Below are 27,724 nucleotides of genomic sequence, written 5' to 3'. Positions count from 1 at the left end.
GAAGAGGAAGTGCGGAGCCCGGACGGAGCCGGCTCTCCCCGCCTCGTACCGGGTAGGAGCGGGGCCGCTCCCGGCTGCGAATCCCGGGAGGAGGGAGGGGACTGCGAGGGGCGGGGATGGAGGGGGTTGGGAGGGTGGGGGTCTCGGTTCTCCTCGGACCGGGAGCGAGTTGGCAGTGACTCAGATGCAGCTGAGCTCCGCGTGGAGGGGTGGGGGAAGGAGTTGGGGCGGGTCGGGGTTGAGAGGGGGGTTGGGACAGCGTGGTGCAATTGAAGTGCTGGGAACAGCGTGACCGCGGCCGACTCAGCCGGGAAGTGCCGTGTGACTTCCCCTGGCCCCAACCCTGCAGCGGGGACAACGCGGCTGAGCAGAGGCAGCAGGGATCTCCCCCATCCCAACCCATCTCCATCCCATCCCGCCACCCCAACCTTCCTCCATCCCATTCCTCAATCCCGCCTCCATCCCATCCCATCCCTCCACCCCACCCCACCCCACCCCTACTGCAGCATCCCCTGACTACTTGCCTTCCCCCATCCTCAGGGTGCCCCCAAGCAGGCTGCCATGGGGTCCCTGTTCCGCAGCGAGGAGGTCTGCCTGGCACAGCTCTTCCTGCACTCTGCCTCGGCGTACAGCTGTGTCAGTGAGCTGGGCGAGCGGGGGCTGCTGGAGTTCAGGGATGTACGTAGGGGGGTGCAGGGACCCCCACCCGTATGGCCGTGGGACAGCTTGGGATGGGCAGGGTTGGGATGGAGGCTTGGGTAGCGTGGGTGGAGGGGGGACTCTGAGGGATTTGGGTGCTCAGTGAGCAAGGGTTTGGGTTTAGGGGCAGGATATTGGGCGTAGATGGTTTGGGGTGCTGGGGGTGTAGGGTGATCGGGGTAGATAGGTTTGGATGCTCTGGGTGCAGGATATTGGGCACGGTGCGTTCTGGGTGCCAGGGAATCGGGACGGATGGGTGTGGGTGCTGTGGGTGTAGGGGTTTTGGGGCGTTCTGAAGTGAAGGGGGATCGGGACAGACGGGTGTGGGTGCAGTGGGTGCAGTGGGTGCAGCAGGTGGGTTGCTCTGGGTACACAGGGTCGGATGCTCTGGGTGGAGGCCACGGGGTTCGGGCCCACGGGGAACGGGTACGTGCTGACTGAGGTCAGCACACCCCAGCGTTGGCCCCTGCACTGCCAACCGTGCCCGTGCCCCCTTGCCCCCCAGCTGAACCCCCACGTGAGTGCCTTCCAGCGGCGCTTTGTGGGCGAGGTGCGGCGCTGCGAGGAGATGGAGAAGACCTTCAGTGAGTGCCAAACCCTACCTGAGCTCAGGCTCTTTCCCCTCGAGCCCCTCTCCCACCCTCTCTCCTCTTCGCAGCCTTCCTCCAGCAGGAGCTTCACAGGGCCGGGCGGGTGCTGGGGCCGTGCACAGAAAACCCTCCAGCCCCAGCAGCCCGCGAGGCTCTGAGAGTGCAGGAGCAGTCAGAGCAGCTGGCGAGGGAGCTGCGTGAGGTCAGCTGCAACCGTGCCGCCCTGCGGGGCCGCCTGCAGGACCTGCGCCAATACCTGCACGTCCTGCGCGAGGGACAGCGCCTGACCAGCATGCCGGTGGGTGCCAGGACACACCAGTACTTGGGGACATCTGTCCCACGTCCTGTCACACACACAGCTTGCTCTGTCTGCTCCCCGACGCTTGCAGGGCCCCCCTGGGTCGCCGCCGTCAAGCCGAGCGTTCTCTGAGCACGACCCGCTGCTCGACCCCTCTGTGCACCACCACCTTGACCGCAAGATCAAGTGAGGGGAGATGGAGGGGTGTGGGGCAGCTGTGGGGCAGGGGCACGGCTGGAGGTGGGTTGAAGAAGAGTTGGAAGCGGGTCCGTGGGACAAAGGTGTGGTTGTAGGAAAAGAGTTGGAGATGGGCCAGCAGGGACAGCAAGCAAAGCTTGTAGGATAGGGGTCGGAAATAGGTCACGGGGGAGGGGATTGGCCACAGGTCAGGGTGACAGCAGAGCTGTCCCAGTGCCCACACTGCATCCCCACAGCTTTGTGACTGGTGTCATCCACCCGTGGCGGGTGAGTGCCTTTGAACGGCTGCTGTGGCGAGCCTGCCGTGGCTACCTGGTGGCCAGTTTTGTGGAGATGCCCGAGCCCCTGGAGGACCCAAACACGGTGATTGGGGCACCAGGGAACCGGTGGGAAAGGGAGCTAGAACAAGCTGGTGCTAATGTGAGCTATGTGTCCCCAGGGTGAGAGCGTCACCTGGGTCATCTTCCTCATCTCCTACTGGGGCGAGCAGATCGGGCAGAAGATCCGCAAGATCTCGGATTGGTGAGTGAGCAGCCCTGTGTCATTTGCACACACAAAAAAAAGGTTTATTTAGTGAGACCCACTGCAGTACCGGGGAGCACCAACCCTCAACGTGGCAATGTCCATCTGCCCCAGCTTCCACTGCCGCGTGTACCCCTACCCAGAGAGTGAGGCCAGCCGTGCTGACACGCTGAGCGGGCTGCTCGGCCAGATCCAGGACCTCAGTGTGGTGAGCTGGGCACCGTGGGGGGGGGGACAGGGAGGCCACACTGGGACTTGAAATCCCTGAGCCCTCATTTGGGTGCCCACAGGTGCTGGAGGAGACAGAGCAGTACCTGGCGCAGGTGCTGGACAAGGTGATGCTGGCGCTGCCTGCCTGGCGGGTGCAGGTGCAGAAGATGAAGGCCGTCTACCTCGTCCTCAACCAGTGCAGCTTGGATGTCACAGAGAAGTGCCTCATTGCCGAGGTCTGGTGTCCCGTGCAGGACCTCACCCAGGTGCAGGAAGCCCTGCGCCAAGGATCGGTGCGTGTCCTCTGTTGCTTGGTGGCTCCAAAGGGTTGCTTGGGTGGACCCGTGTCCTTGTGCCAAGAGTTGCTTGGTGTGCTCCCACCAGTGTCAAAGGTGCCACCCCCACGGTGGTACATGTCACGGGGCATTATTAGCCTCCACTTCTGGTACCCTGCATCCCTGTGCCACCATCCCCCCTGCTCCAATGCAGCCATGGGTTGGGTACCACGGATCAGACTCCAGCTGCCCTCCCCACAGTACAAGAGTGGTTCGAGTGTGGAGTGCTTCGTGCAGAGGATCCCCACCTTGGAGAGCCCCCCAACTCTCATCCGCACCAACAAGTTCACTGCTGGCTTCCAGAGCATCGTGGATGCCTATGGGGTGGCCAGCTATCAGGAGGTGAACCCTGGTAAGGACCGTCCTGTCTTCCTGCTGCACCCCAGTGCTGAGGGGACCCTGTGTGACGCGGTTGCTGTGCCTTGCAGCCCCCTATGCCATCATCACGTTCCCCTTCATCTTTGCCATCATGTTTGGGGATGTGGGGCACGGGCTGCTCATGTTCCTCTTTGCTCTCTGGATGGTGCTGTTTGAGAACAGCCCCAGCCTGCAGCAGGGCAGCAACGAGGTGAGTGGAACGGGAACAGCGTGGGCTGGGGGTGGTGGTGTGGGACACGGGAGCCACGTTTTTCCACCCCCCACCCAGATCTGGCAGATGTTCTTCAAGGGACGCTACCTCATCCTGCTCATGGGGGCCTTCTCCATCTACACCGGCTTCATCTACAATGAGTGCTTCAGCAAAGCCACTGTCATCTTCCCCTCGGCCTGGAGCGTGGCCACCATGGCCAACCACTCCTCCTGGAGGTGGGTCCCCATTTTTCCACGTGGCCCTGGTCCTGCTGGCGCTGACCCCTCGCTCTGCCCACAGCTCTGCCTACCTCGCCACCCACCGCTACCTCACCCTGGACCCCAATGTCACTGGTGTCTTCCGAGGGCCCTATCCTTTTGGCATTGACCCGGTCAGTACCCCCCGTGGGGACAGGGGCAGGATGGGACCCTCAGTGGGGGGGTGGGGGCTGGGCATCTCACATTGTCCTCGGCAGATCTGGAGCTTAGCCACCAACCACCTCAACTTCCTCAACTCCTTCAAGATGAAGATGTCAGTGGTGCTGGGCATCGTGCACATGGGCTTTGGCGTCCTGCTAGGTGTCTTCAACCATGTGTGAGTCCCCCCCCGGATCACTCTAAAGCGGTGGGGTGGGGTGTGGGGCAGAGCTGAGTACACACCTTGTTGTCGACTCCTGCTCAGGCACTTCCGACAGTGGCACCGACTGGTGCTGGAGCTCCTGCCTGAGGTGGTCTTCTTGCTGGCACTCTTTGGCTACCTCGTCTTCCTCATCTTCTACAAGTGGGTCAGGTTCAGCGCCGCCGACTCCCAGGTGGCCCCCAGCATCCTCATCCACTTCATCGACATGTTTCTCTTCACCTCCAACGCTGACAACCTCCCGCTCTATCGAGGGCAGGTAGTGCCTCCGGGACGACCCCCACCAAGACTGGGGTGTCCCACTGTCACAAGCGGGGACATCCTCAGCTCAGATGCGTGGGGCGTTGGGTGTCCCAGTGCTGGAAGGGACTCCAAGTCGCTGTGTGCTCCAGGTGCCAGTGCAGATGGTTCTGGTGGTGCTGGCACTGGTGTCGGTGCCTGTCCTGCTCCTGGGGACACCCCTGTACTTGTACAACCAGCGGCACAGGTGGAGGACGAACTCTATCCCGGTGAGGTTGGGGGTCTTTGGCTTGGGTCAGGGGGCACAACAGCGTGGCCTGACTGGGGCTGATGCCCCCCCCCCCACAGCCAGCAGCCACAGTGGAGCAGGAGCTGCTGCTGGATGGGCAGGAGGCTGGCAACTCTGTCAATGCCACCAAGGAAGATGTGGAGAGCGGGGGGCACGGCCCAGATGCCGAGGTAAGGGGCTGGGGGTTGGTGAGGGGGTCTGGAGTCTTCCGTCCCCTTCCCCTCCCCCCCTAAGCAGCCCAACACACAGCATCCCACCTCTGTTCCTGCAGCACACGGACTTCTCTGAGGTCTTCATGCACCAAGCCATCCACACCATCGAGTACTGCCTGGGCTGCATCTCCAACACCGCGTCCTACCTGCGGCTCTGGGCGCTCAGCCTCGCCCACGCTCGTGAGTGACCCCCGTGCCCCAAAAACCCACCCCATTAGCCAGGCTGGGCCTCACTGCCCCCCCCCCCTCCACGGGCAGAGCTCTCTGAGGTGCTGTGGACCATGGTGATGCAGAACGGCTTTGTGGGGCTGAGCTACGTTGGTGGTGTCGTGCTGGTGCCCGTCTTTGCTGTCTTCGCCGTGCTGACCGTGGCCATCCTGCTGGTGATGGAGGGGCTCTCTGCCTTCCTGCACGCCCTCCGCCTGCACTGGTGAGCCTAGTGGATATGGAGGGGACAGAACCCCACGCAGCCCACCCCCAGCCCTCACTGTGTGCCTTTCCTTCCTTCCTTGGCAGGGTGGAGTTTCAGAATAAGTTTTACGTGGGTGCTGGCTACAAGCTGTGCCCCTTCACCTTCGCGCCCGATCCCTGGGAGTAACAGAACTGTGCTGCACGGACCTGGGGGGGCTCCACATTGCTGGGACCCCCCCCAGTGCCATGGGGGTTGGCTGCATGCTCCCTGGCCCCTTCCTCTCCTTTTCCAAGCCTAGAGGTTTCTGCAGTGAATAAACTCCCCCGGCTTCCTGCCTGTGTGCCCTGTTTGAGTGGGAATCCTCGGGTGGGGGGGAGGCACAGGGACGAGCCCTCACTGCTGCCCATAGCCAAAGCCATCTGACTGCAGGGCAGGGAGGGGGTAAGGGCTGGCACGGGGCTTGGCCCCCATGTAGACACCGGGGGGTGGGTAGGGGAGGGGCTGGAAGTGGGATGCAGAGAAACCCGAGGGGGCCACAGGAGCCAATGCCTCATGGCTGCGGGGGAGCAGCGGGGGGGCAGCACGGCCCCTGGCCCCCCTACCTTTGTCCTGCGTGGTGGCCTGGGGGAGGGACAGCGTGGCCCCACACCTGTAAGAGGGAGGGCAAGGGGGTGCTGAGGATGCGGCCATCACCATGGCATCGTGGTGGTGGGGGGGGGTATTACCATGGCTCAGGCTCGCCGTCCCGAAACCCTTTGGCGAAAGGATTGCTGGCGATCTTCAGCTGGGTGATCTGCAGCAGAAAGGGGAGCGAGCGGGATCAGGGGGGGCCGGGGGGCACCCCGTTGTCCTCCCCCCTCTTCCCCAGCTCACCCGGTGGTTCTGGTATGCTGTCACTGCCATGAACTGCGTCTCGGGGAAGCTGAAGGACTTGAAGTTCTGGTGGGCAAAGCGTTCGCTGTCGCGCCGGGGGTCCACCAGCACCACGTGGAAGCGGGGCTGGTAGCGGTGCATGGAATTGAGGATGATCTGGGGTAGGGCAGAGGGTGGGTGGTTGGACTCTCACCTCACGTGCGCCCCACATCCCTACCCTACGCCATATCCTCACGTGGCCGTTGTCATCCAGGAGGTTGTTGGTGAGCTTGAGCTTGTCGAAGGAGACGATCTGCCTCATCCACTGGGCGCCCTTGGCCGGTGAGTCGGGGTGGAAGTGGACACGACCAGGAGCTGCTGGGTCAGCACGGCCAGCCACCAGCCAGGACGAGCTGTGGAAGGCGTACCTGGGGAGCCAAGGGAGCTCAGCACCATCGAGGTGTGCCCGTCGCGTCCCCATCCCTCTCCATCCCCACCGGTATCTCTTGTCATCCAGTGGCACGAAGTCCATCAGCAGGACGTAGTCGGCCAACGGGTCCAGCCCTGACAGCTTCACCTGGAAGGTGGGGAACATCCTCCTGCGGGGAGGGGGGAAGCCACAGGGGTGCCCCCCACCCTCCCACCCCCCGGCGTCCCACCACCACGCCTACCTGCCTGCCTTGGTGACGATCATCTCGGTGCCCAGGCGGTTGAACTCCTCCCAGAGGTTGCCCATCTCCAGCCTTGCCACGGCATGGCACACGCGGCGGTTCTTGCCACCGGCCCCTGCTCCCTCACACGCCCACCCAGAAACAGTGCCTGTGGGGGGGCCCTCACTGGGAGCGGCCAGGAAGGCTGCAGAGGGGGCAATAGGTGCTGAGGTTCCTGCACCCCACTTTCGGAAGCCACCCATCACGTCTCCTCCTCCAGGTGGGGGTTCCCAGCGTGGCACGATGTTATCCCCCACCCTATTGCTTTTTACCTGCCATGGGTGGGTAGGAAGCGACTGCAACTCTGCCAGCTCCAGACTGCAGCCCCTACAGAACACTGAGGGGTTTTATCTCCCTGCTTGGGGGTGGAGACAAGGGGGCTGGAGCTTGATGGGAGCACAACCCCACCCCCACCCCCCCCGTCTGGCTTCATGCCTTGGCACCCCAGTGATGGACAGGAGGGGTAGCGATGTCTTTGGGACCCCCAGATGGGTCTGGGTGTGCCCTGGGGATGGTGAGCAATTCCAAAACTATGATGCACTAACCAGCCCAGCTGGGGTGACGGGGACGCCAGGTGGGAGCTGAAGTCCCTTCATTTGGGGCCAGCACTACCTTTTGGGGAATGGGACTGGTGTGCAGAAGAAGAGGGGGGCCACCACCTCCTCCAGTCCCCACATCCATCACCTCGTTGCCTGCATCCCCTGCGGCAACAGCATGGCCCCATCCATCTCCTGCTGTCAGCCACAGGGCCAGCATTGAGCAGGAGATAAGGAGGTGTGAGGTGATATGACAGCCAGGGCAGGGCTCAGCACTGCACTCCTCGTAGTCGATTTTTCTGCTTTCCTCTGTTTTTCGGCAATTACTGACCCTCCCTGGTCTCCATCAGCAGAGTGTTTTCCCACATAGAAGTCTTCCCTCACTGGGGTGGGAATAAGACCCCCAGTTTGGGGGCAGGTGGGAGAGCTGCATACAGTTTTGTCAACAGGGGATGGTTGACTTGGAAACCATGACGCCTGTGAAAACGGGCGCTTTTGGGCATCAGCATCTTTTGCTGTTTCATTTCTTCCTCCCCAAGGCTGCCAACTTCCTATTTTCAAGCCATGAATGCAGTGGTTGTGCTGGGACCATAACGCTAACCCACTGGTGTCCCTCAGTGGACTTCCTACAAACCAAGGGTCTCAGGGTGGAAAAATCTGGGTCAGCAATAGATCAGCCCACTTTATCACACCAGTGAACACTTGAAACAGAGGGGCGTTGGGGCATGACAGAGCACGAAGCCATAGGGCCTGATCTTGTCCTCTCTGTGCATCACCATCTGATAGTGTTATCCTCTACCTATTAAAACCTCCACAGTACACCTGCAGCACGGGCTGGGTCTTCTGCTTAGCACGTAGGGACAAAAGAGATACTATTACTCCAGGAAATCAAAGAAATACTATAAAGCCATTAAATGCCATCACACGAGGCCTCAGGACACAAACACTTTTAGCAAGAAAAGAAAAGACGACAGCAAGCAACTTGATATGCTTCACAGGAACTGTTCTTCCTCGTTTACCATGAGATATCATTCAATGATTAACAGCTGAGAAATTACAGACTGCAGTCGGGCGACCTCTGTTGTGAGTGAAGGCACTGCAAAGCAGTCTGAGGTACAGCAGAGGTGATGCTCCCTGAAGGAGGCTGCTAGCAAATGCCAGATGGGGTTAGTGGTCTTCCCCAACTTTAATGATTCTAAAACCACGAGGATCGTGATGAACTTAGCACCCTAGTGATACCTCAGAGCCGTGCAAGGATTTGGGTTGGTGGTGAGGCAAGGAAGAAACAATCAAACCAAATCAGGGTGACGGTGATCTGCTGATTTATTGGCACATGACCACTGGCTAGCCTTGCCCTATGCATTCAGGGTCAGACAACACAGCAGCAGAGCTGAGTTTCTTGTCCTGAGTTTTTTGCTGGTTACTATTTAATCCACTCGGTGGTTGTCTTTCTCATCAGATTAGAGCAAAGCCTCTCAGACTGCACAGGGTGTTTCCCTCCCACCTTGTTTGCTTTCCCATTCCTGCGTTATCAACACAGCTGTCACTCTGCCAAGGGAGACATCACTGGAGTTTGCTTTGTGGCAAATTCACAGCAGGAAATCGCAGCCTGAGATCCATATCCAGCTCCAACATAAAGCCCAAAGAATGGGTGGCATCAGTTCCAAAAGAGCAAGTGCCTACTGATCTTTTCCCATATCCCCTGTCCATGAAACACGTCCCAGGCCCGCACGCAGCCATGGTCATTCCATGCCTTATGAATACAACCTGCTGCATGAGCTGCCCGCTCCTGATCGCCTTATTGCCTTCTGCATGCATCCAGAATAAGCTGCTCCATCCCCTTTCCCAGGGATGGATGTGAGGCTGACTGGCTTGCAGCTCCCTGCATTCTCCTTCTTGCTCTTTTTGAAGGCTGGTGATGCTGGCTTTCTCCTAGACCTCAGGCTCCTCTCCTGATGGCCACAACCTTCCAAAGATGATCTAGAGTGGCCTAGCAGTGATGTCCACCAACTCGCTCAGCACTCACGGGTACATCCCATCAGGACCCATGGACTGTGTGTCAAGTTTTCTCAATGCTCTACACCCTGGTGATCACCCCAATCAAGAAGTCTTCATTCTCCAGACCTTCTCCTTGATCTCCTGAACCAGGGATCTCTTGAGGGCTGGCCTTGGCAGTGAAAACCGAAGCAAGGTTAATATTCAGTATCTGCTTTTTCTGTACCCTCTCTACTGTCAGCGTCCCTGCCCACTCAGTAGCTGGCCCACATTTTCTCTAGTTTTCCTTTTGTTATGGATGGATTTGAAGAAGCCCTTCACGTTCCCCTAGCCAGATTTAATTCAAAATTTTCTCCATTAGGATCAGGCTGTTTTTCTCAAGTGTGCTTCCTGAGACAGCTCCTCCTGGTCCATCCTCTCAGGCTGCAGCATTGGTTTTGTGAATTCAGTGTAAGAAACTTACAGAACTTTGACCATGATCTGCTGTGCTCGTTTATGAAAAGCTGAAGGACAAGCTGCACACAGGTGGCCAAATTCATCTTGATGGGGCTCACAGATAAGCTAGAACTTCAGCTCTCTCTTTTTAGGGTGTTTCTGGTAGTTTATCTCACCACTTTTCTAGGATAACGGGGATAAAAAACAGAACCTGCCCTAGCTCCGTGCTCCCATGTACTGTTTTTCCTGAGCAATTTGACTTTGGTAAACCATCTCTACTCCACAGTTGTCACCCCTCAATGAGAGAGGAAGGAATGCCCCCTCTTATTTAAAGCCACACTTGAGCTAGTCAACTGAAGAAGACAAGTGGATTGAAATGCTCTACACTGTGGTGACCCTCACGCTGAACCCCTTGGTCTACACCCTGAGGACCTAGAACATGAAGGAGGACCCAGAGCCAGGAGAAGAACCTGAAAAGGATAAACAAATGAGGCCATTCAATTATACGACCTGTGTGTTGGGAACTATCAGTAGCAGATTGGCCTTCAAATAACAACAGAATCATAGAGCCACCAAAGTTGGAAGAGACCTCTCCAGGATCATCCAGTCCAAACATTCTCACATCCTGACCCAGACGTAGCACCTCGCGCACGGCCTTGTTGAACCTCATCAAGGTCACATAGGCCCGCTTCTTCTTGACCAAGTCCCTCTGGTCAACATCATCCCTTCTATTTTATCAACTACACCACTCAGCTTGGTGTCATCTGCAAACTTGCTTGAGGGTACGCTCAATCCCACTGTCCATGCCATTGATAAAGATATTGAAGATCTTGGTCCCAAGACAGACCCCCGTGGGATTCCTTGGAGCCTCCACCTGAGCCACAACCCTCTGGCTGCTGTCATTCAAACAACTCCTTATCCACCTAATAGACTCCATACCTCTTCAACTTAGAGATAAGGACGTAGTGCAGGACCACATCAAAGGTCTTGCCCAAGTACAGGTAGATGACATCAGGTGTCCTTCCTTTGTCCACCAACGCCATCACTCCATCATAGAAGGCCACTAGATTGGTCAGGCACAATCTGCCTGTCCCTGGTGACCCACTGATGCCCTTGAGCTGTGAAAAGCGGTCATTGAGCATCATGGAGTCATGTCGTTTGAACGAGTCTTCTAAAATCAAGTCCAGCCATTAACCTGGCACTGCCATCTCTCACTAACCACGCCCACAACTGCATGTCATTTCACAGCATTGCACCACATCTACACCACTTTTAAATACCTCTAGGGACAGTGACTCAACTGGTTCCCTGGGCAGCTAGTTTTAACGCTTCACGACAATTTTATTGAAGATCTTTTTCCTAACGTCCAGCCTCAACCTTTCCTGGCACTGATGTCTCAAAAGCCAATTATTTGATATTTTTGTCTGAGTTTTCCACTTCAGCTCTACTTTAATTTCCAGAGGTCCTGATAAACAACCTTCCCAAGACAGGATGTTTCTCTTCAGAGATCTGAGACTGCCATAAATAAGAAAGTTTTAAGTCAGTGGGCACTGGAGAACTCCAGAAGGATTCCCTTTTCAAATTTCCAGCCACTGCTGAGCAGCTGTTTGGTATTCAACAGGGACACACTGAAATTTTATGAAATGAAGGAACTGGTGCCTTAAAGTTGGTATTTTGAAACCTTCCTGCACACTGTGACAGCGACGACCAGAACTCAGGGAAGTTGGCTGAGGTTAATTTTGATTAAGGCTGTCATTTCTGGTCAATAATGTGGTTAATGCACAATCCACAGAACACAAAGCTCCTAAAACAAATGTATTTAGGGAGTGTCACCCAAACCTACTCCGAAGTTGAAGAAAATTGATAATGAATTGTAATGAGTGGGGGGCAATGCGTGCTCTGGAAGACCAAGAAAGGTGGCTAGTGAATGACACTTTGAATTATAATACAGTTTTGCAATTAAAGATTATTTTTTGTAGAAAGGAAAGAAAATGGGATAAAGGGCATATGTGGATTTGCTTTTTTGGACTAAGAAACTACCACAAAATCCATAAGAAATGCTGGTTAGTGTGTAAGAATACAAACATTCCAGCTTTGGAAAAACAGAGGGAAAAGTCTACAATAAAACAGTACTATTCAGTGTGTAATATAGGTGAAAAATGTAAGAAGATTATGGAGACATAGGAAGATAAAGAGGAGGACGGAGTTTTTTTTCCCAGTGGGGATAATAGAAGAGAACAATTTGAATCCAGATTTCAGTCGATCCCACTGTTGGGGAAGAATCAGTGTACAAGGTGCTGAGGAATTGGACCTCAGGTATTGTATTGGTATTGAAAGGAGAATATCTATTAAACCAGAAAGAAGGAATCAACGGGAGGGAAAGAATTTGCATATGGCAAATCTATGAGCTGTGAACTTGGATAACGAGTGCTGGGGGATGGCCTCAGAGGGATCCCCACCAGAACCCCTGATTACAGTAGAGTCTTGTATTTTCCCGAGTGTCCAACTCCTTCATTAGGAAGAGATTTGCTGAACAAGCAGATAACTTCTGATAAAGGAATAATAAGGATACAAGTACTAGAAAATAAATTTTTAGAAGCTCGAGTTTTTTGGTTTTTTTTGGGGGGGGGTTCAGGAAGAGAATCAGAAATCAGAGTCCCCTGGTGAAGTCCTGGACGCTGGTAAGTCTGCTGAAATCCAAAGGTGATCCAAAGTAGCTGAACAGGATTTACCATCACCCAAAGACACCAAAGTCCACGGGTCCAATAAAAGGAGGTGACATATAAGATATCAGACTCAAAGTCAAAGCGGGAACTGCGAGCTCTCCTATGTACATCAGGATAGCCTGGATTGTGGACACCAAATTAAGGATTGGTTGCTATGAATGGTAGCCATCAAGCTAGCTATGCAATAGTGACACCTGGGGGAGAACTAGAAGCCCAGCCACTTCCAGGAAATATTTCTACACAGAAAGCAGGGCTGATAGCTCTCACGAGAGCTTTGGAAATGGCTGAAGGAAAGAGCCAACGTAAGGACTGATTCCAAATTCAGCATGGTATACACACACGGAGAAATTTGGAAGGAGGGAGGACTGCTAAGCTCCCAAGACAACCCAATTAAATTCGGGGAATTAATACAGAAACTGTTATGAATTATGAATTGACCAAAGTGGAATGTAGAATCACGTGATTATAGCATTTTCATTTTGTGTCTTAAAGCCCAACAGTCTGGGGATACTCCTGAAGTTTCAGGTAACTGCCAAGTAGACCGAGCTGCGAAATGAACCACAAACAGACAAATGATGGAAGCATGGCCTGAAAAGCACACAGACTTAGAAGGTGCTTCTTATTGCATCTTGAGGAGCACTTGGCAGATCTATTGCAGCCAAGTGAGGATGAGAGTGAGTGGTGGATTACTGAAAGTCAATCAAGTAGCAATATCAAAACGTGCAATGGAAAAAATAATGAATGCAAAGCATCAAGGCACTCACTGGGGAACAGAAGCTCTTATTCATGCACTAAAACCCCACACACCAGGAATGAGAAAAATAAGCAAGGGCCACGTACAAATGTGTGAGAACTGTCAAAAGAATAACCCCTGCATACAATCAAGACCCCTACTAGGGCAGAATAAAAGGAGAGGTACTCAGGGCAACCAGCTACAAGTATACTTTTCCAAACACTTGAAACAAAATGGGCATCAATATGGATTGATGTGGGCTGATGCTTTTTCTGGATGGCGTGAAGCTTTTCCCTTGTGAACTATCCAGACGTGAGAAGTAAGCCTGATCAAAATAGATTATCCCTCTACGTGGGATCCCATTGGGAACGCTATCAGATAGAGGGACAAACTTAGTGGCTGAGGTGTGATCTAGAAGGTTTTTCCCAACCTGAGCAATTCTACGATTCTACAACGAGCATTTAAAGAAAAGGTGGAAACAACCTTATCAAACTCTTCTTACCACAAACACTGCAGCGAAATTGGAAGGAACTGGACATTGGCACCACTATACCCAAATTAAGAAAGGACTTCCAAAGGATAAGTGGAAAATAAAAGGACTTGAGCAGAGCCTCTTTGAGGTTTAAGCTAACTCAGGAAGCTTGATGAACTGTACCTAGGACCACCCATTGGCCTATACTGAATTGGAATGTTCCTGAGGCTTACTGATTATTTTTCTCTTTAATGTGATTTTAATTTTCGATTGGTAATTATACAGAGGCTAGAGCTTTAATTATATTGTTTTATAGGTTAAAGGCCAATGGGTTGGAAAATAACCTAGTTTTGCACTGAATGAACGAATTTGAGAAGTAACAGAATCTTACAGATATCACCACTTGCCTATAAATACCAAAGACAAGTAAAGATCCACTTCAGTGGGGGATTTTAGGCCCCAAGAAGACCACCAAACTGAGAACCATTAGTGTAATAGGAGGTTCACAAGAAGGCACTTCACCTCATAGAATAGGCCCTTAAGAAGCGGATGGACACAAGCTGAGAAGCTCCCATGGTGTCTTCAATGAGAGTTAAGTTCAGAATCAGATCCAAATCCAACATACGAAGGAATAATTACAAGTCCAGAGAAAAGGACTGCTATAAAGAGACTGTAAACTGAAATATAATTATACTAGCTTCAGACAAGAACAGGTTTGAAATCATACTGAAGCACAGAAAACCACAGGCGTAGGGTGTAATTGTAGAAATTTAGAATACACTGGAGGTTTAGGAGGTTAAATTCAGTGTGAGACTATTATTCTTCTATTATTCTTCCATCTCCTAATCATCAGCTTACTGTAGGAGCTTTAACCCCTTGCTCTTCATGGAGAATAAGTCCACTATCTATAAAATTCAGGGGAAGGATAAAAAGATTGGAAATACGGACATACAGAACCATAGAAACACTAGGTTGGAATGGACCTACAAGATCATCTAGCCCAACCATCATCCTATCACCATCCCTACCCACAAAGGCGAGTGAATCATATCCCTGAGCACTTTGTCTAGACAATTCTTGAACAGCTCTAGGGACAGTGACTCCACCACTTCTCTAAGCAGGCCATTCCAGCATCTGATCACTCCTTCAGAAGCTTTTCCTCATATCCAATCTAAGCCTTTCCTGGCACAACTTGTGGCCATCGCATGGCAGGGGCCCTCTTGCAGCATTCACACAGGCTGGGGACTTCAAGCTTTTGTTTGCACCTGGAACAAAGGCTTTTTGAGAACAGGATATTATTATGCGACCTCACACAGCCAGTAGAAAGCCTTGCAAATGCTTCAAGGCAGGGTGGTTGTAACAGCAGAAGGACCAGTGCGAACGAGAAGATATACACAAAGAAAAGAAGGAACACTCACCCGCCTCTGAGGATCCAGATATACAGAAAAGAAGTCCAAAAGGAGAGATCTGCAACAAAAGAGCCTTTTTTGATGGCAGTCAGCCCTTAAAAGAGATCTAAGCCTGGCTCCACCCCTTCCAGTTACACAGGTGAATTGCCTTCACCTGTGTTCCCAGGGCTGGCTGGGTCTTTTTTTCCAGGTGTTCAATCAGGGGTCCAGGCTGCGACTCAGCAGTTCACATACACTGCTTTAATAGTTAAAAGCAAGTCCAGGACAAGAGTGGAGCACTGTCACAGGCAAGGTCAGCCCTAGACTGCTTATTAGTCAATGGTGAGGAATCATGTGGATATCTTAAACTAGATGAGGAACGTTGTTGGGAAGATAAGAACTACAAGGACAGACATCCTTGAAGCACAAGTACAAAACAGTAACCAACCAGAAGAGACTAAAAGTCCTTGAGCCCAAATATGGATAAAGTGAGGAGTGGGATATCTTCCCCAAGCAATTACTGAAGACCACCAAAGACCCCTGCACAAGCACAGAAAAATCAGATACCTCCCACTTAAATGATGCTATGATTAAGTAATAGATAGGTGTGACTTTGGTATTAGGTAGGAATATAGTGAAAACTTTTGATTAGAAACAGAAGCAAGGGTAAAGACTCCGTGCGCTTGAGTTGTGGGAAAAAAATCACTTATTTCACAGTGTATAGAATAAAGTCTTGTCTCCTTCTAAATCTTGTCTTTCTGAATGTGTTCTGGGAGATTTAAAATCAACAACAGCACAACTCGAGGAGAGTTCCGCTCATCCTATTTCTTGTTGCTTGTGAGGAGCAGCCAACCTACACCTCACTACAAGCTTCTTTGACTTGGCTGCAGGAGCAATAAATCCTCCCTTGAGCCTCTTTTTCTTACTCTGGAGAAACATGACTGACTGGCTCCATGTGCGACACGTGGAGAGCGACTTTGGCCCAAAATACCATCTAACAAAGTGCTTCCCTGGTTGAGCTTCTGATCATAAGCAGGAATAAAAGAAGAAGGAAGAGTAGAGTGGGCAAGTCCTGCACAACACCGTGACCTGGAGTCTGAGTTCAACCGGAGGGCATGGGGGGATGGAGTGTGGGTGCTTCAATCAGGGGAACATGGAACAGCATCCAACTGCTGTCAGCCAGGCCCGAGTGATTGCCCTTGATCGTGTCACACAGCAATCCAGTGACTGCCTTTGTCTTTGGAGCCTGGGCCAACTGTGACAAAGAAAGTGGATGTCGAGGAACTCCTTGCTGTTAACAAGGAAGAAAGTTCCTTCTTGTTAGTCCCTGCTAATGAGTCCCACAGGGCTTGTTAAGAAGGATGAGTGAAGTTGACTCCAGGGCTGCTGAGAAGCTCTCAGGGCGAGTAGGACACTTTCTCGGTAAGCCCCAGAAGGCACTACCTCCAGAGAGGATAATCCCAAAGTCCCCAAAGCCCACACGTCCTTTGTGGTGAAGGTCCTCCTCTTCTGAGCTTTAATAACTAAAGCTCCACTTGGAGCAGTGCTGCTAAGTGGGATCCAGAGTTCTGCACTGGGATGGCCCCATGCTGACCTCCCTGAGGGACACTCGGAGAACCATGACAAAGAGAGACCCCAATAGCGCTGAGAAGTATGCGTGAGATGTAACAAAGGATTTAGGTGACAATGAGCTCCTGTTGTCCAGTACATACGACGTGTGACTGAACTTCTCTTAAGCATTCTGGATGGGAGTGTTCACGCTTTCCTGAGGTTCCACCCATGGTGGTCTGCTTTTGTCCAGCAGGAGAGAAAAACCACCTCTGCTGAAGAGAAGGTATTTCCCTTCATGTTTGCTCGAATTTGAAATGAGGAAATAAAGAGATGCGTTTCTTCTTTGACTCCAACTTGTAGCTGGTACCTTCAGCCTTCACCTGTCACTCTACAAGTGACAAGCACACCTCTGTGTGGGGCTCTCCCACACTGCCTACATCCCACCTTCCCTAGGACAGAGCCCTCAACACCCTTCCCCTTCCTCCAGGTGTGCTCCATGGAAAGCACAACCTGGCAATGTCCAACTAAAAGCCGCCCTGATGTCTGTGGCACTCCCTCGTCACCCTGCTCAGGGCATCCCTCACCTGCTGGTTCCTCAGGCTGTAGATGAAGGGGTTGAGCATGGGAGTGACGACGGTGTAGAACAAGGAAGCCACTTTGTCCAGCTTGGCTGACCTCCTGGCTCCAGGCCGCATGTACATGAAGGCAACCGACCCGTAAAAGAGGAGAGTCACCGAGAGGTGGGAGGTGCAGGTGGAGAAGGCCTTGTGCCTGGCCCCAGGGGAGCGGGTCTGCAGCACGGTGGCCAGGATGCGGCCATAGGACAGCAGGGTGGCCGTGCTGGTGGTGATCACAATGCAGCTGGCAAAGACGTGCATCAGGATATTGTTGATGCTGGTGTCGGAGCACGAGAGGGCAAAGAGCAGTTTCCCTTCGCAGTAGAAGTGGTCCAGGATGCCAGAGGCACAGAAGGAGAGACGAAGCATGGCACCCGTGTGCACGGCAGAGTTGAGGGCCCCTGCTGCATAGCAGCTGGCCACCAGGCACAGGCACAGTGCCCGGGACATCACCAATGTGTAGCGGAGTGGGTTGCAGATGGCCACGTAGCGGTCGTATGCCATGGCGGCCAGGAGGAAGGATTCTGCTGTGCCAAACGAGACGTAGAAGTAAAACTGAGTGAGGCATCCCGCATAGGAGATGGTTCTGCTCCCTGCCAGGAGGCTGAGGAGGAACTTTGGGATGACGCTGGAGGAGAAGCTGACGTCCAGGAGGGATAGGTGGCTTAGGAAGAAGTACATGGGGGAGTGCAACCTGGGTTCGCGGTTGATTAAGAGGATCATCCCCACATTTCCTATTAGGTTGATGAGGTACATTGTGAGGAACACCACAAGGAGCACGTCCTGCAGGTCCGGGCCATCACTGAACCCCGCAAGAGTGAACTCTGTCACCACGGAGCGATTTGCCCACACCATGGTCGGTGGAGGAAACAAGGGCAGGACGTGCTGGAAAGTGGCGTGGCTGTGGTCCAGGTCCCTCCTGCACATTGGATGGTGTCTGTCCTGAGTCACAGATAAGGACATCTGCATTATTCCTTGAGGAGCAGTTTGAGAGTTGCCTCTAGAGACAGCAGATATCGAACGAAAACAGAAAGGATGTCTTCTTTCCTGCTCTTCCCTGCTGCCCCTTCCCACCAGACGAATCTCAATCGTGCCAGCATTTGGACATGATCCTGAGCCTCCAAAGAATCTACCTGGACAAAAATCAGCTGCGTTGGGAGGAAATATTATAACGAATATTCCACTTCTGCCATTTCTGTGCTCCCATTGAGGCCCTTCAATACGAAACTGAAAGATTTCCTAGAAGCTAGCTGCAAAACATGCAGGATGCACAGAACAAAAAGGAAATCCCCATCTTCTAACAACATTCCTCCACCCACCTCTTGTCCCACTCTTCAGGACTCCTCCACCCTCCCTGTGTTGTGCAGCCACTCCTGCGTTGGTGCAACAGAGCATCTCTGTGCTTGTTTGCAGGGCACCCAAAGCAGTGCCTTGCAGGTGGAGCTCCAGGTTTTATTCTCCTCCCCTGGATGCGTGCAGTTGCCCATACACCTCTTAATGGGTCTGACATCACCTTTCTCAGCTCCTCAGAGTGGTAATCCTCCCGGGCTTTAGAAACCTTTCCTTCTTTATTTTTGCTGTTTCCCACTTTTCTCCCTGCCACTTCAAGGCACATGGAAGTGCCTTCTTCCCGAAGCTTCTCCTTCCTGAAGAAACAATTGTACTGCTGTGCTACAAAGCGGAGAGGACTGATGGTGTGGTGGAAGAGAGAAGGGAAGAGATACTGAGATTCCTTTCCCAGCCTGAAGGATTGCATTTAGATGTGTGTAAATTTCCCCTGTGATAGAATAGAGTGGAATAGAATTGACTGGAACTGAATGGGATGAAATATAACTGGAGGGAACTGAAAGGAATGGAAGGGATGGAGTGGAATAAAACGTGTAGAAAGAGAAGGAGTGCAATGGAACAGAGCATAATATTTGAAGCTCATCTCCAGAGGATAACACAAGAAGATCTCGTCTTTTCTCTTCTTTGATTTTTTGTTTATTCTTTTCACTGTTTACTTTTACTAGAACAGCAGAAATAGGGAACATGGTGTGACACTGAATCACAAGGTATGTGGCCAGTGGAAAATAAAAGAAAATAATACATATATATAACTTATATGCTGTCTGAAATTAACACACCTTATTGCACGTGTTCACAGCAGAGCTGCTTGAGTCCATGCCCACTACCCAACACCCTTTGCATTGCATCCTGCCCTTGGGCAAACCTGTGAGTTGTGAGGGCTGCGACCACACGAGCGCTGCTGGAAGGAGCAGCTCAGAGGATCTTCCTACTGGGAAGCAATGGTGCAAGAACGCATTAGAGAAGAAGTGGAAAATTGAAGTAAGCAGGGCCTTTGGGGAAAGATCACTGCTTGTGAGGTGCCCCAGTGCACCTTTGGCAATTTGTCCTGTGGGTGTAGGATAAAGCTTAAATCTCCGTGCCACACCAGGGAGCTCACGAGGATCCCGTTCTGGTGGCAGACAGAGTGATGGAGGCTGTGCAGCAGCTTCAGCCCCAGGAGCAGGGAGTGCATTTCTGAGAAGGATGCAGAACACAGCAGAGCAGAAAGGGTGATTACTTGAGAACGTTTGGGGTGGCTGTGTGCTGGGTGCCGCGAGGCTGAGTGCCTCTGCCAGCAGTGCTGTGCGCATCCTGCACGATCCTCTGCCATCACTCAGCCGATCAGCTTCAATCTGTGCTTGGGTTGGTGGCAACGGGGAAGAGAAGTGCAGAAGCTCCAACGTATGGAGGCAAATTAATGCAATAAAAACGTGCAACATATTTGAAAGCAGAGGAGAAAGAGAACAATGGACGTTCAACAGCAGCTGTAATCCTGGTGCTGGTGTAAGTTTACGTGAGTGCCATCTGGCCGAGCTCAGAAGGAGCAGAGCACAGATGGGATTTGGGAGATCACAGCAAACTCTGATTCCTCATGCAGAGGAGGGAAAGCCAGAGGTGAGCTCTGGGGGGCATTGCTGAGAAGGAGTGATGAGAAGAGCCGGGCTTGTGTTTGTAGAGAAGCTGGAAAGAAAACAAGGGAATCCGAGGGCCAACAGATTGGGGTAGGGTTTTCTTAACAGCGTGTCCGTTTTGTTGCAGAAGCAGGAGTCCTGCCACAAGCAGAACAGTGAAGGTCTGTCTTGAAAGAATAAGCCTGCACCACAGAGCATCTGAATTCCCATCCTTATTCTGAATTCAAATGTTGGAGCACTGTTCCTTCTGAGGGTAGACCCGAGAGGCACAGGAACCACATGGATTCATTTCAGTTGGAAAGAGATGACATGCAAGAATGCAAGGAGCCAAGCAAGGGAAAGGAAGGATTCTCCACCCTCTGTGAAAAGCTATGGATAATTTCACGAATGTACGCCAGCACACATATGCAATAGGGGATCTCTTTTCCTGCTGGCTACGTGAAGCACATGTGAATCCAAAGCTGGGATCAGGGGAAGCCAGTGATTGATTGGTGTCCATACACTGAGACATTGAGAGACACACCTCATCACAGAGAGCCATCTATATGGCAGGGGGAAACCACTCGTGCGTGACAGAGTTTGTCCTGTTGGGCTTCACCACCCTGCAGGAGCTGCTCTTTGCCATTTTCTTCCTCATCTACATCACCACCCTGGTGGGCAACCTTGGCATGCTCGTCCTCATCAGGACTGACCCTCACCTTCACACGCCCATGTACTTCTTCCTCGGCCACCTCTCCTTCCTGGACGTCTGCTACTCTACAACCATAACTCCAAAGCTCCTGCTGGGCCTCCTGGCCGAGAGGAAAGCCATTTCTTTCCACGGCTGCCTCGCACAGTTGTTCTTCTATTTAGTATTCATCACCACGGAAGCCTTCTTTCTGGCCATCATGGCGTATGACCGCTGCGTGGCCATCCACCTGCCTCTGCACTACTTGGTTGTCATGTCCCACAGGCTCTGCATCCAGCTGGTGGTGGGCTCCTACGTGGCTGGCAGCCTGAACGCCTTGGTGCACACCACAGCTCTGCTTCAACTGTCCTTCTGCGGCCCGAACGTGCTGAACCACTTCTACTGCGAAATCCCACCGCTCCTGCAGCTCTCGTGCTCCTGCACCTGGCTCAACGAGGTCCTGATGCTCTCGTGTGCTGGCTTCATCATCTCCTCCTTAGCCCTGGCCATCCTCGTCTCCTACACCTTCATCCTGTGCTCCGTCTGCACCGTGCGCTCTGCGGAGGGCCGGCACAAAGCCTTCCTCACCTGCACCTCCCACCTCACTGCCGTCACGCTCTTCTGCGGCTCTGCAGCCTTCCTGTACCTCCACCCCCTTTCCACTCGTGCAGAAGAGGAAAGGAAAACAGCCTCCGTCTTCTACACCGTGGTGACCCCCATGCTCAACCCCTTCATCTACAGTCTGCGGAACGGGGAGGTGAGGAGTGCCCTGAGCAGAGCCGTGAGGAAGGTCCCCTCCAGCATCCACTGCCTGTGCTCTTTCTGCACCCAAATTCTGGCGGGTGCTGCACAGGGCTGCGTAAGGAGATGAGCTTCTGATAAATATACCAACACACTGCTGATTGAGCCTCTGTCATGATTAGAAATCAAACTCAGGGGAAAACGGTGATTTTTGCATTTTGCTTTAAAATTCTCTGACGTATCGACTGCGGTTTTTACCCTCCTTCAATAAACCTGTTGTGTTATTTTGCCTGGCTTGTCCAGCATCGGTCCAGGCTGAGCCCCTATTTCATCCCAGCTGCAGCCAAATAATAATTTCTGCTTCCAGGTTCCTCAAACGTGTCTCGAGTCATCTCAGAGCAGGAGTCACCAGTCCTAAAAATACGCTTTCCTATCTGGGTTAGTCACCACCAGTTCTCCTTACGGAGACAACCATGCTTTCAGAGGCCTCTCTTCGTCTGATGGATGTCAAACGTGCTCACTATGGTGAAAAGAATCTTTCAGGAGATTATTTCCAGTGTTACCTGCTTGCTGTTTGGCAGCTGGGACGGATGGGCAGGTGTGGAGCCATAGCAAACGTGGATTTTGTCTGGAGCCATCACCGATTGAAGCTATTCTGTGAGTGATTTCAGCAGAAAGGAAAGCTGCAGCTCCCTGTGCTGATGTTCAGGAGTCCTTCACGAACGCTTTCCTCCATCCTTTTCATTTCTCTGTGTGCCTAGGACACAGATCACACCTAAACAGAAGTAGGAAAAACTCAGGCTTTTGGTTAACTTTTGACATTGGTCATGTTTACTTCTGCGCGCGCGTCTTCTCCTAAAGGAGCAGTCTCCAAAGCTATCAGCTCCCCAGAGAAATCTCTGGCATGATCAAAGCAGGGGGAGGAACCGGCCACAATTCATAAGGAAAGCATCACAGAAACAGCAGCTTTTCTGTGTGAAGGGCTGACGGCCTTCGTGGCTCACGAATCCTTCCTGCCTTTCACACAAACGAGGGGAGACACGGGCTCATTTTTCACATCAGCCGTTGGTGTAGGAGAGAACAAGGGTCAGCTCTGTGCCTCCTTGCACTGGGAAGGGTCCTGAGATATGAGCCAACAGGTGAGTTGGGGGGCATCACCCAGTGTCAGCCCGAGGGCCCCACGGAGAGCTGAGCTGCCAGGAAGGGAGGACTTGGGCAGGAACCTCTTTGTAAAGCAGTCACTCACCCAAGCTCAGGGTCTCTTGTGCACAGCCGAGGCACCCAGAAGCAGCTTTTCTAAGCTGAAGGCAGCTGCTAGCAGTGAGGAAAAGCCCACAGCCTTTGCTAATTGTGATTCCTGGCTTTGCAATAATCACACGGTGATCAGAGGGCACGCAGCGTTGGCTCTCCAAAGCTGTGCTTGTCAGAGATGTGTTAGGGAGCCAGCAGCAGGGATCAGACAGACAGAACATTGCAGGGCAGCAAGCACCTGCAGCATCGCTGTCCACGTGGCCAATGGTTCTGCTGCAGGTCAGGAAAACTGACTGGGAAGTGCAGATTCAAATCCTGGCAAGGAAGAGGAAGATCTGTGAAGCTCCATTTTATCTAAATTCAGCTAGAGGAGACTCATGTATGAGTCAGAAAGGGGATTTTCCACGTGCAGAACACTCCTTTGCTGGGGTAGATCTTGACACTGCATGTGATGGATTCCACAGTGAGCAACTCCTGCCACCACCTAACTTCCCCCTTGGGAAGACATAGTCTTGCTACTGTGATCAGCTTTTAAAGCTGCATTCTCAGGAGCTTGCTCTCTGCACCTAGCAATGGCATTGCTGGGGCTTCCTGCGGTACTGATCTTTATAACAGTTTCCCTTGCCTTTCTCTTCCTTTCTGTTCCCAATAAAAAGGCAATTCCTTTGATCTTGGACTGTGGGGCAAGAAGGAAACATGCTGATTTTGTGTTTCTCTGCATCTCTGCTCATCTACTGCAGCTGTGCTGTGATGACGGCCAAGGGAAATCACACCCCCACCACTGAATTTGTGCTCTTGGGGTTCTCAGAGAAGAGGGGCACCCAGGCCGTCCTCTTTGTGGCCTTCTTGCTGATCTATGTGATCACTCTGCTAGGCAATGCGGGCATGATCACGTTGATCAGGCTGGACTCCCGGCTCCACACCCCCATGTACTTCTTCCTGAGCAGCTTGTCCTTCCTCGACATCTGCTATTCCTCCTCCATCACTCCCCGAGTGCTCTCAGACCTCCCAGCATCACGGAAGGTCATTTCTCACTCTGCTTGCCTGGCACAATTTTATTTCTACGCCGTCTTTGCCACCACGGAGTGCTACCTCTTGGCAGCCATGGCGTACGACCGCTACGTGGCCATCTGCAGCCCTCTGCTCTATGCCTTCTCCATGTCCAGCAGAGTTTGTGCCCTGCTGGTCGCTGGCTCATACCTCCTCGGGGTTGTGAATGCCACCATTCACACAGGGTTTGCACTTCGGCTGTCCTTCTGCGGTCCCAACCTCATCGATCACTTCTACTGTGACGGTCCCCCGCTCTACGCCATCTCTTGCACAGACCCCACTACCAATGAGCTGGTGATGTTTCTTGTGGTTGGCTTCAACATGCTCGTCACCAGCGTGACCATCCTCGTCTCCTACACGTACATCCTGCTCGCTGTCCTCAGGATGCGCACAGCTGCGGGCAAACGCAAAGCCTTCTCCACGTGCGCATCCCACCTGGCTGCTGTCACCCTCTTCTATGCATCTCTAGCTTCCATGTACTCACGGCCCAGCTCCAGGCACTCCCAGGACCTGGACAAGGTGGCCTCTGTGTTCTACACCATGGTGACCCCCATGCTGAACCCCCTCATCTACAGCCTGAGGAACAAGGAGGTGAAGGACGCTCTAGCGAAAGCGGTGGAGAGGAAGATGTCTCTAATAACTAGCTGTCCTGAGTGATTTTGGGCAGTGGAGAGGTCTTCTCAGACATGTTCATACCCCTGCCTTTCTCCTCTGCTCCTGCACGGCAAGGAAGAAGGCTCTCCATCCACCTATGAATGAGTGCGGGGAGAAAAGCAAGGAAAAACTCCACCAAGTTCCTAAACGCTTGCTCTTTGGATCACATCTTTTCCTGACCCATCAGGACACTCAGTTACTTTTCTGTGTATTTACAGACAGGGATAATTCAGAACCTGAAGCCCTTTTGTCCCTGGGTGATGCGAGTGAGGCATGTACAGCCAAGCTCCTGATTGGGTTGCAGGAGGAGCTTGGTTTGAGTTGATCAGTTGGGCAATGCCATTTCAGAAACATTCTCCCAGTCCCCATTTCCTCCCTTCTGTCAGCCACACAAAGGCAAGAAACACTGGGATTAGAATAACAGTGTGCTGCAATACATGACAAGATTTTACCTGGATGGCAACCTGTGTATGTTCTTCTCACTCTAGTACGTGGAGCTTATTGTTGTTGTCTGAGCACTAACTGCTTTACCTTCATGCTGTACAATTGTGTGATCTTTCCCCTAAAATAAATCATGAGATATATGACAGCGACCCACAAATTGGGTAGTTGTAATTCAGTTAATATACCAGAGCAGTAGGACAAAAAAGAGTCAGGAACAGGATGAAAAATTTTGTATCATTGAAGCATAAAGTAGCCTGGGTTGAAAAGGACCTCAAAGATCATCTAGTTTCAACCCCCTGCCGTGGGCAGCATCACCAACCACTAGACCAGGCTGCCCAGAACCACATCCAGCCTCGTCTTGAAAGCCTCCGTAGAGGTAAAAAGGCAGAGGAGTGACCTAAGCAGATCCAAGAGCAGAGTGGGCAGGTCCTGCACAACACCTTGACCTGGAGTCTGAGATTCAACTGGAGGGCATGGGGGGATGGGGTGTGGGTCTTTCAGTCAGGGGGACCTGGAACAGCATCCAACTGCTGTCAGCCAGGCCCGAGTGATTGCCCTTGATCGTGTCACACAGCAATCCAGTGACTGTCTTTGGAGCCTGGGCCAACTGCGACAAAGAAAGTGGATGCCGAGGAACTCCTTGCTGTTAACAAGGAAGAAAGTTTCTTTCTTGTTAGTCCCTGCTAATGAGTCCCACAGGGCTTGTTAAGAAGGATGAGTGAAGTTGACTCCAGGGCTGCTGAGAAGCTCTCAGGGCGAGTAGGACACTTTCTTGGTAAGCCCCAGAAGGGCTTGTTAAGCCACGAAGGGGGTGTTGGTCTCCAAAGAACACTTTCTGCTCTGAGAAGTGGAGCATCATCACATGTGATAGAAACACCCTTAAGCAGCTGGATGCCGAGAGCACGGAGCTCAGGCTTGCTGGAATAGCTTTCTGTCAGTCAAGCTAACACGCTTTGGTTGGTTCTCACTAATCAGACCACTTGTTGCCATCTGCTTTTGACCTATGCAACAAAATAAAACACCTATACAAAGTACTGACTTTCAAACCCTCTTACATAATGTTGAATATTGGAGTTGGTTGTGCTCAGGAAAACATAGATCGAATGATTACTAGAGGCTGGGAGGTCAAGATCTTTGACATGGTCCCCCCCCACCACATCCTTTTCTCTAAGTTGGTGAGATATGGATTTAAAGGGTGGAGTAATTCATTATCTACTGAATACTTGGAAATATGCAGAGTTTTCTTGTAAATGGCTCTACGTCCAAGTGGAAACTGGTAGTGAGTAGTGTCCCCCAGGGGTCTGTCTTGGGTCCAATATTCCATAACATCTTGGTCAACGACATAGATTATGGGATCGAGTTCATCCTCAGCAAGTTTTTGGATGACACCAAGCTGAGTGGTGCAGTTGATATGGCAGAAGGAAGGGATGCCTTCCAGAGAGACCTATGAAGTTTTGTCATGATTATCAAAGCTTGTTCTCTTCTGAAACTAATGTGGTTCAAGAAATCAGAGTGCGTGGTTTGTGTCCCTGCCGTATGGTGGCATGCTGTGGTCCTACAACACAATACTGGTGTCAGTGACCATCAGCATATATATCAGCAGAAACACCCCAAAAAGAGGGAGCTGCAAGTGCTTATCTCACCTAAATGGTTCCATCTATAAATACTTACTGATTACAGAGCTTTCTATTCGGAGAAGGAAAAATAGCTCTGCCTTCTGTCAAAAATCAAGTATCCCAGTGAGATATACCGAGTGTGTTAAATATTTCAGCACCAGTGCAAACAAACCACACAACATTACTGACAGGACCTCTTTGCATGCCTGTATGTCATTCACAGTACGGCTATGGCATTTAAAAATATATCATTTTTTGTTCAGTAATGTCTTATTAAAATATAAGACCCGTTTGCCCTTCCTCTAGAAATGCTTAGAAAGATGCTGTAGGAATCGTGTCTGACATATGTTTTCTGCTGTAGCTATCAGAGCACACAAGTTTCAGTACATTTGTTCCAAGAGGAAAAATTTGAGGATGATTTTGTCCTATGATACGGTGTTACCCTCTCTAGCAAAGGGAGGAATAACATTAAAAAGATATTTTAAAATAAGTGAATTTTGGACCACATTTCACTGCAATCAAACATCCGTTTAACTACTGCGCTGTTGTCTTTCCTAAATTCCAGTTGTGAATATATATATCACATGTGTGTGTTTGCGTGTCTCTCTTTTGAGGTGTTTAAAAATGAACAAAGAGTGAGTTGAACCAACACAAAAGTCAATCCTTATTTTTGTGGTTAGATGCTTACAATTTTGGACTTATTAACGTATATGCATTTTTAAGAAAATAATCAGATCTTCACCCACTCTCATTTGGAAAGAAATAGTGAATTCCCACAGGTCACAGATGAGTTGGAAGGGAATTCTCACATGATGGAACAAAAGTCTGTAGGCGGGGTGATAGTTACTGCAAAGGATTCCAGGAAATCTACAAGTTAGCAAATCTCAAAATGGAAAATATGATTCAGCTTGGAAGAGGAAGCCTCAAGTCATCGTGCACTTTTAGAGCTTTTAATTGATAGCGTTCGGCTGATCCTGGGGTTTTTCTTATAGGTTAACTCAGAGCAGCCACGTAGATGTGCACATAGACCTAAAGCAAGAGAAAGTCACAGTCCCACAGATTACGGGCTGTGACATCCAGACATTCTTCTTTGTCTTTCAGTTGTTATTCTGGTCTT

The 27,724-nt window shown here is 51.8% G+C and overlaps 4 protein-coding genes across 5 annotated transcripts; 2 read left to right on the top strand and 2 right to left on the bottom strand.

Moving 5' to 3' along the window:
* The first annotated feature begins 34 nt into the window (after positions 1-34).
* Positions 35-5,535, top strand: TCIRG1 (T cell immune regulator 1, ATPase H+ transporting V0 subunit a3). Of its 2 annotated transcripts, XM_065755521.1 has the most exons (20): positions 35-52; positions 541-678; positions 1,205-1,283; positions 1,358-1,587; positions 1,679-1,773; positions 2,022-2,148; positions 2,225-2,307; positions 2,422-2,515; positions 2,598-2,810; positions 3,054-3,204; positions 3,281-3,420; positions 3,499-3,656; positions 3,721-3,811; positions 3,896-4,014; positions 4,102-4,315; positions 4,449-4,565; positions 4,645-4,755; positions 4,857-4,977; positions 5,056-5,227; positions 5,314-5,535. In XM_065755521.1, exons 2-20 carry the CDS (start codon positions 562-564, stop codon positions 5,393-5,395), a joined length of 2,514 nt encoding a protein of 837 aa, XP_065611593.1. In that variant the 5' UTR covers positions 35-52; positions 541-561; the 3' UTR covers positions 5,396-5,535. The 2 variants fall into 2 exon arrangements, with proteins under 2 accessions (XP_065611593.1, XP_065611594.1); XM_065755522.1 differs by lacking the exon at positions 35-52 and having other exon boundaries at positions 483-678; positions 3,393-3,420; positions 3,499-3,811.
* Positions 5,536-5,602: 67 nt separating this feature from the next.
* On the bottom strand, positions 5,603-10,882 carry TBX10 (T-box transcription factor 10). The gene is made up of 8 exons (XM_065755633.1): positions 10,677-10,882; positions 10,140-10,207; positions 6,733-6,916; positions 6,559-6,660; positions 6,318-6,489; positions 6,083-6,238; positions 5,935-6,002; positions 5,603-5,858 (listed from the first exon to the last, which is right to left on the bottom strand). The coding sequence occupies exons 1-8, from the start codon at positions 10,880-10,882 to the stop codon at positions 5,603-5,605; spliced, it is 1,212 nt and encodes a 403-aa protein (XP_065611705.1).
* Positions 10,883-17,131: 6,249 nt separating this feature from the next.
* LOC136060833 (olfactory receptor 5AP2-like) lies at positions 17,132-18,079 on the bottom strand. The gene has a single exon (XM_065755632.1). It carries the CDS (start codon positions 18,077-18,079, stop codon positions 17,132-17,134), a length of 948 nt encoding a protein of 315 aa, XP_065611704.1.
* Positions 18,080-20,729: 2,650 nt separating this feature from the next.
* On the top strand, positions 20,730-24,550 carry LOC136060832 (olfactory receptor 5B21-like). Its single transcript, XM_065755631.1, has 2 exons — positions 20,730-21,322; positions 23,584-24,550. Exons 1-2 carry the CDS (start codon positions 20,730-20,732, stop codon positions 24,548-24,550), a joined length of 1,560 nt encoding a protein of 519 aa, XP_065611703.1.
* The last annotated feature ends 3,174 nt before the right edge of the window (positions 24,551-27,724 follow it).

Source organism: Cyrtonyx montezumae, unplaced genomic scaffold, assembly GCF_038088225.1.
Source record: "Cyrtonyx montezumae isolate F1298 unplaced genomic scaffold, pur_monq_1.0 scaffold_10, whole genome shotgun sequence".
Taxonomy (NCBI): domain Eukaryota; kingdom Metazoa; phylum Chordata; class Aves; order Galliformes; family Odontophoridae; genus Cyrtonyx; species Cyrtonyx montezumae.
This window is presented reverse-complemented; position numbering and strand designations above follow the sequence as displayed.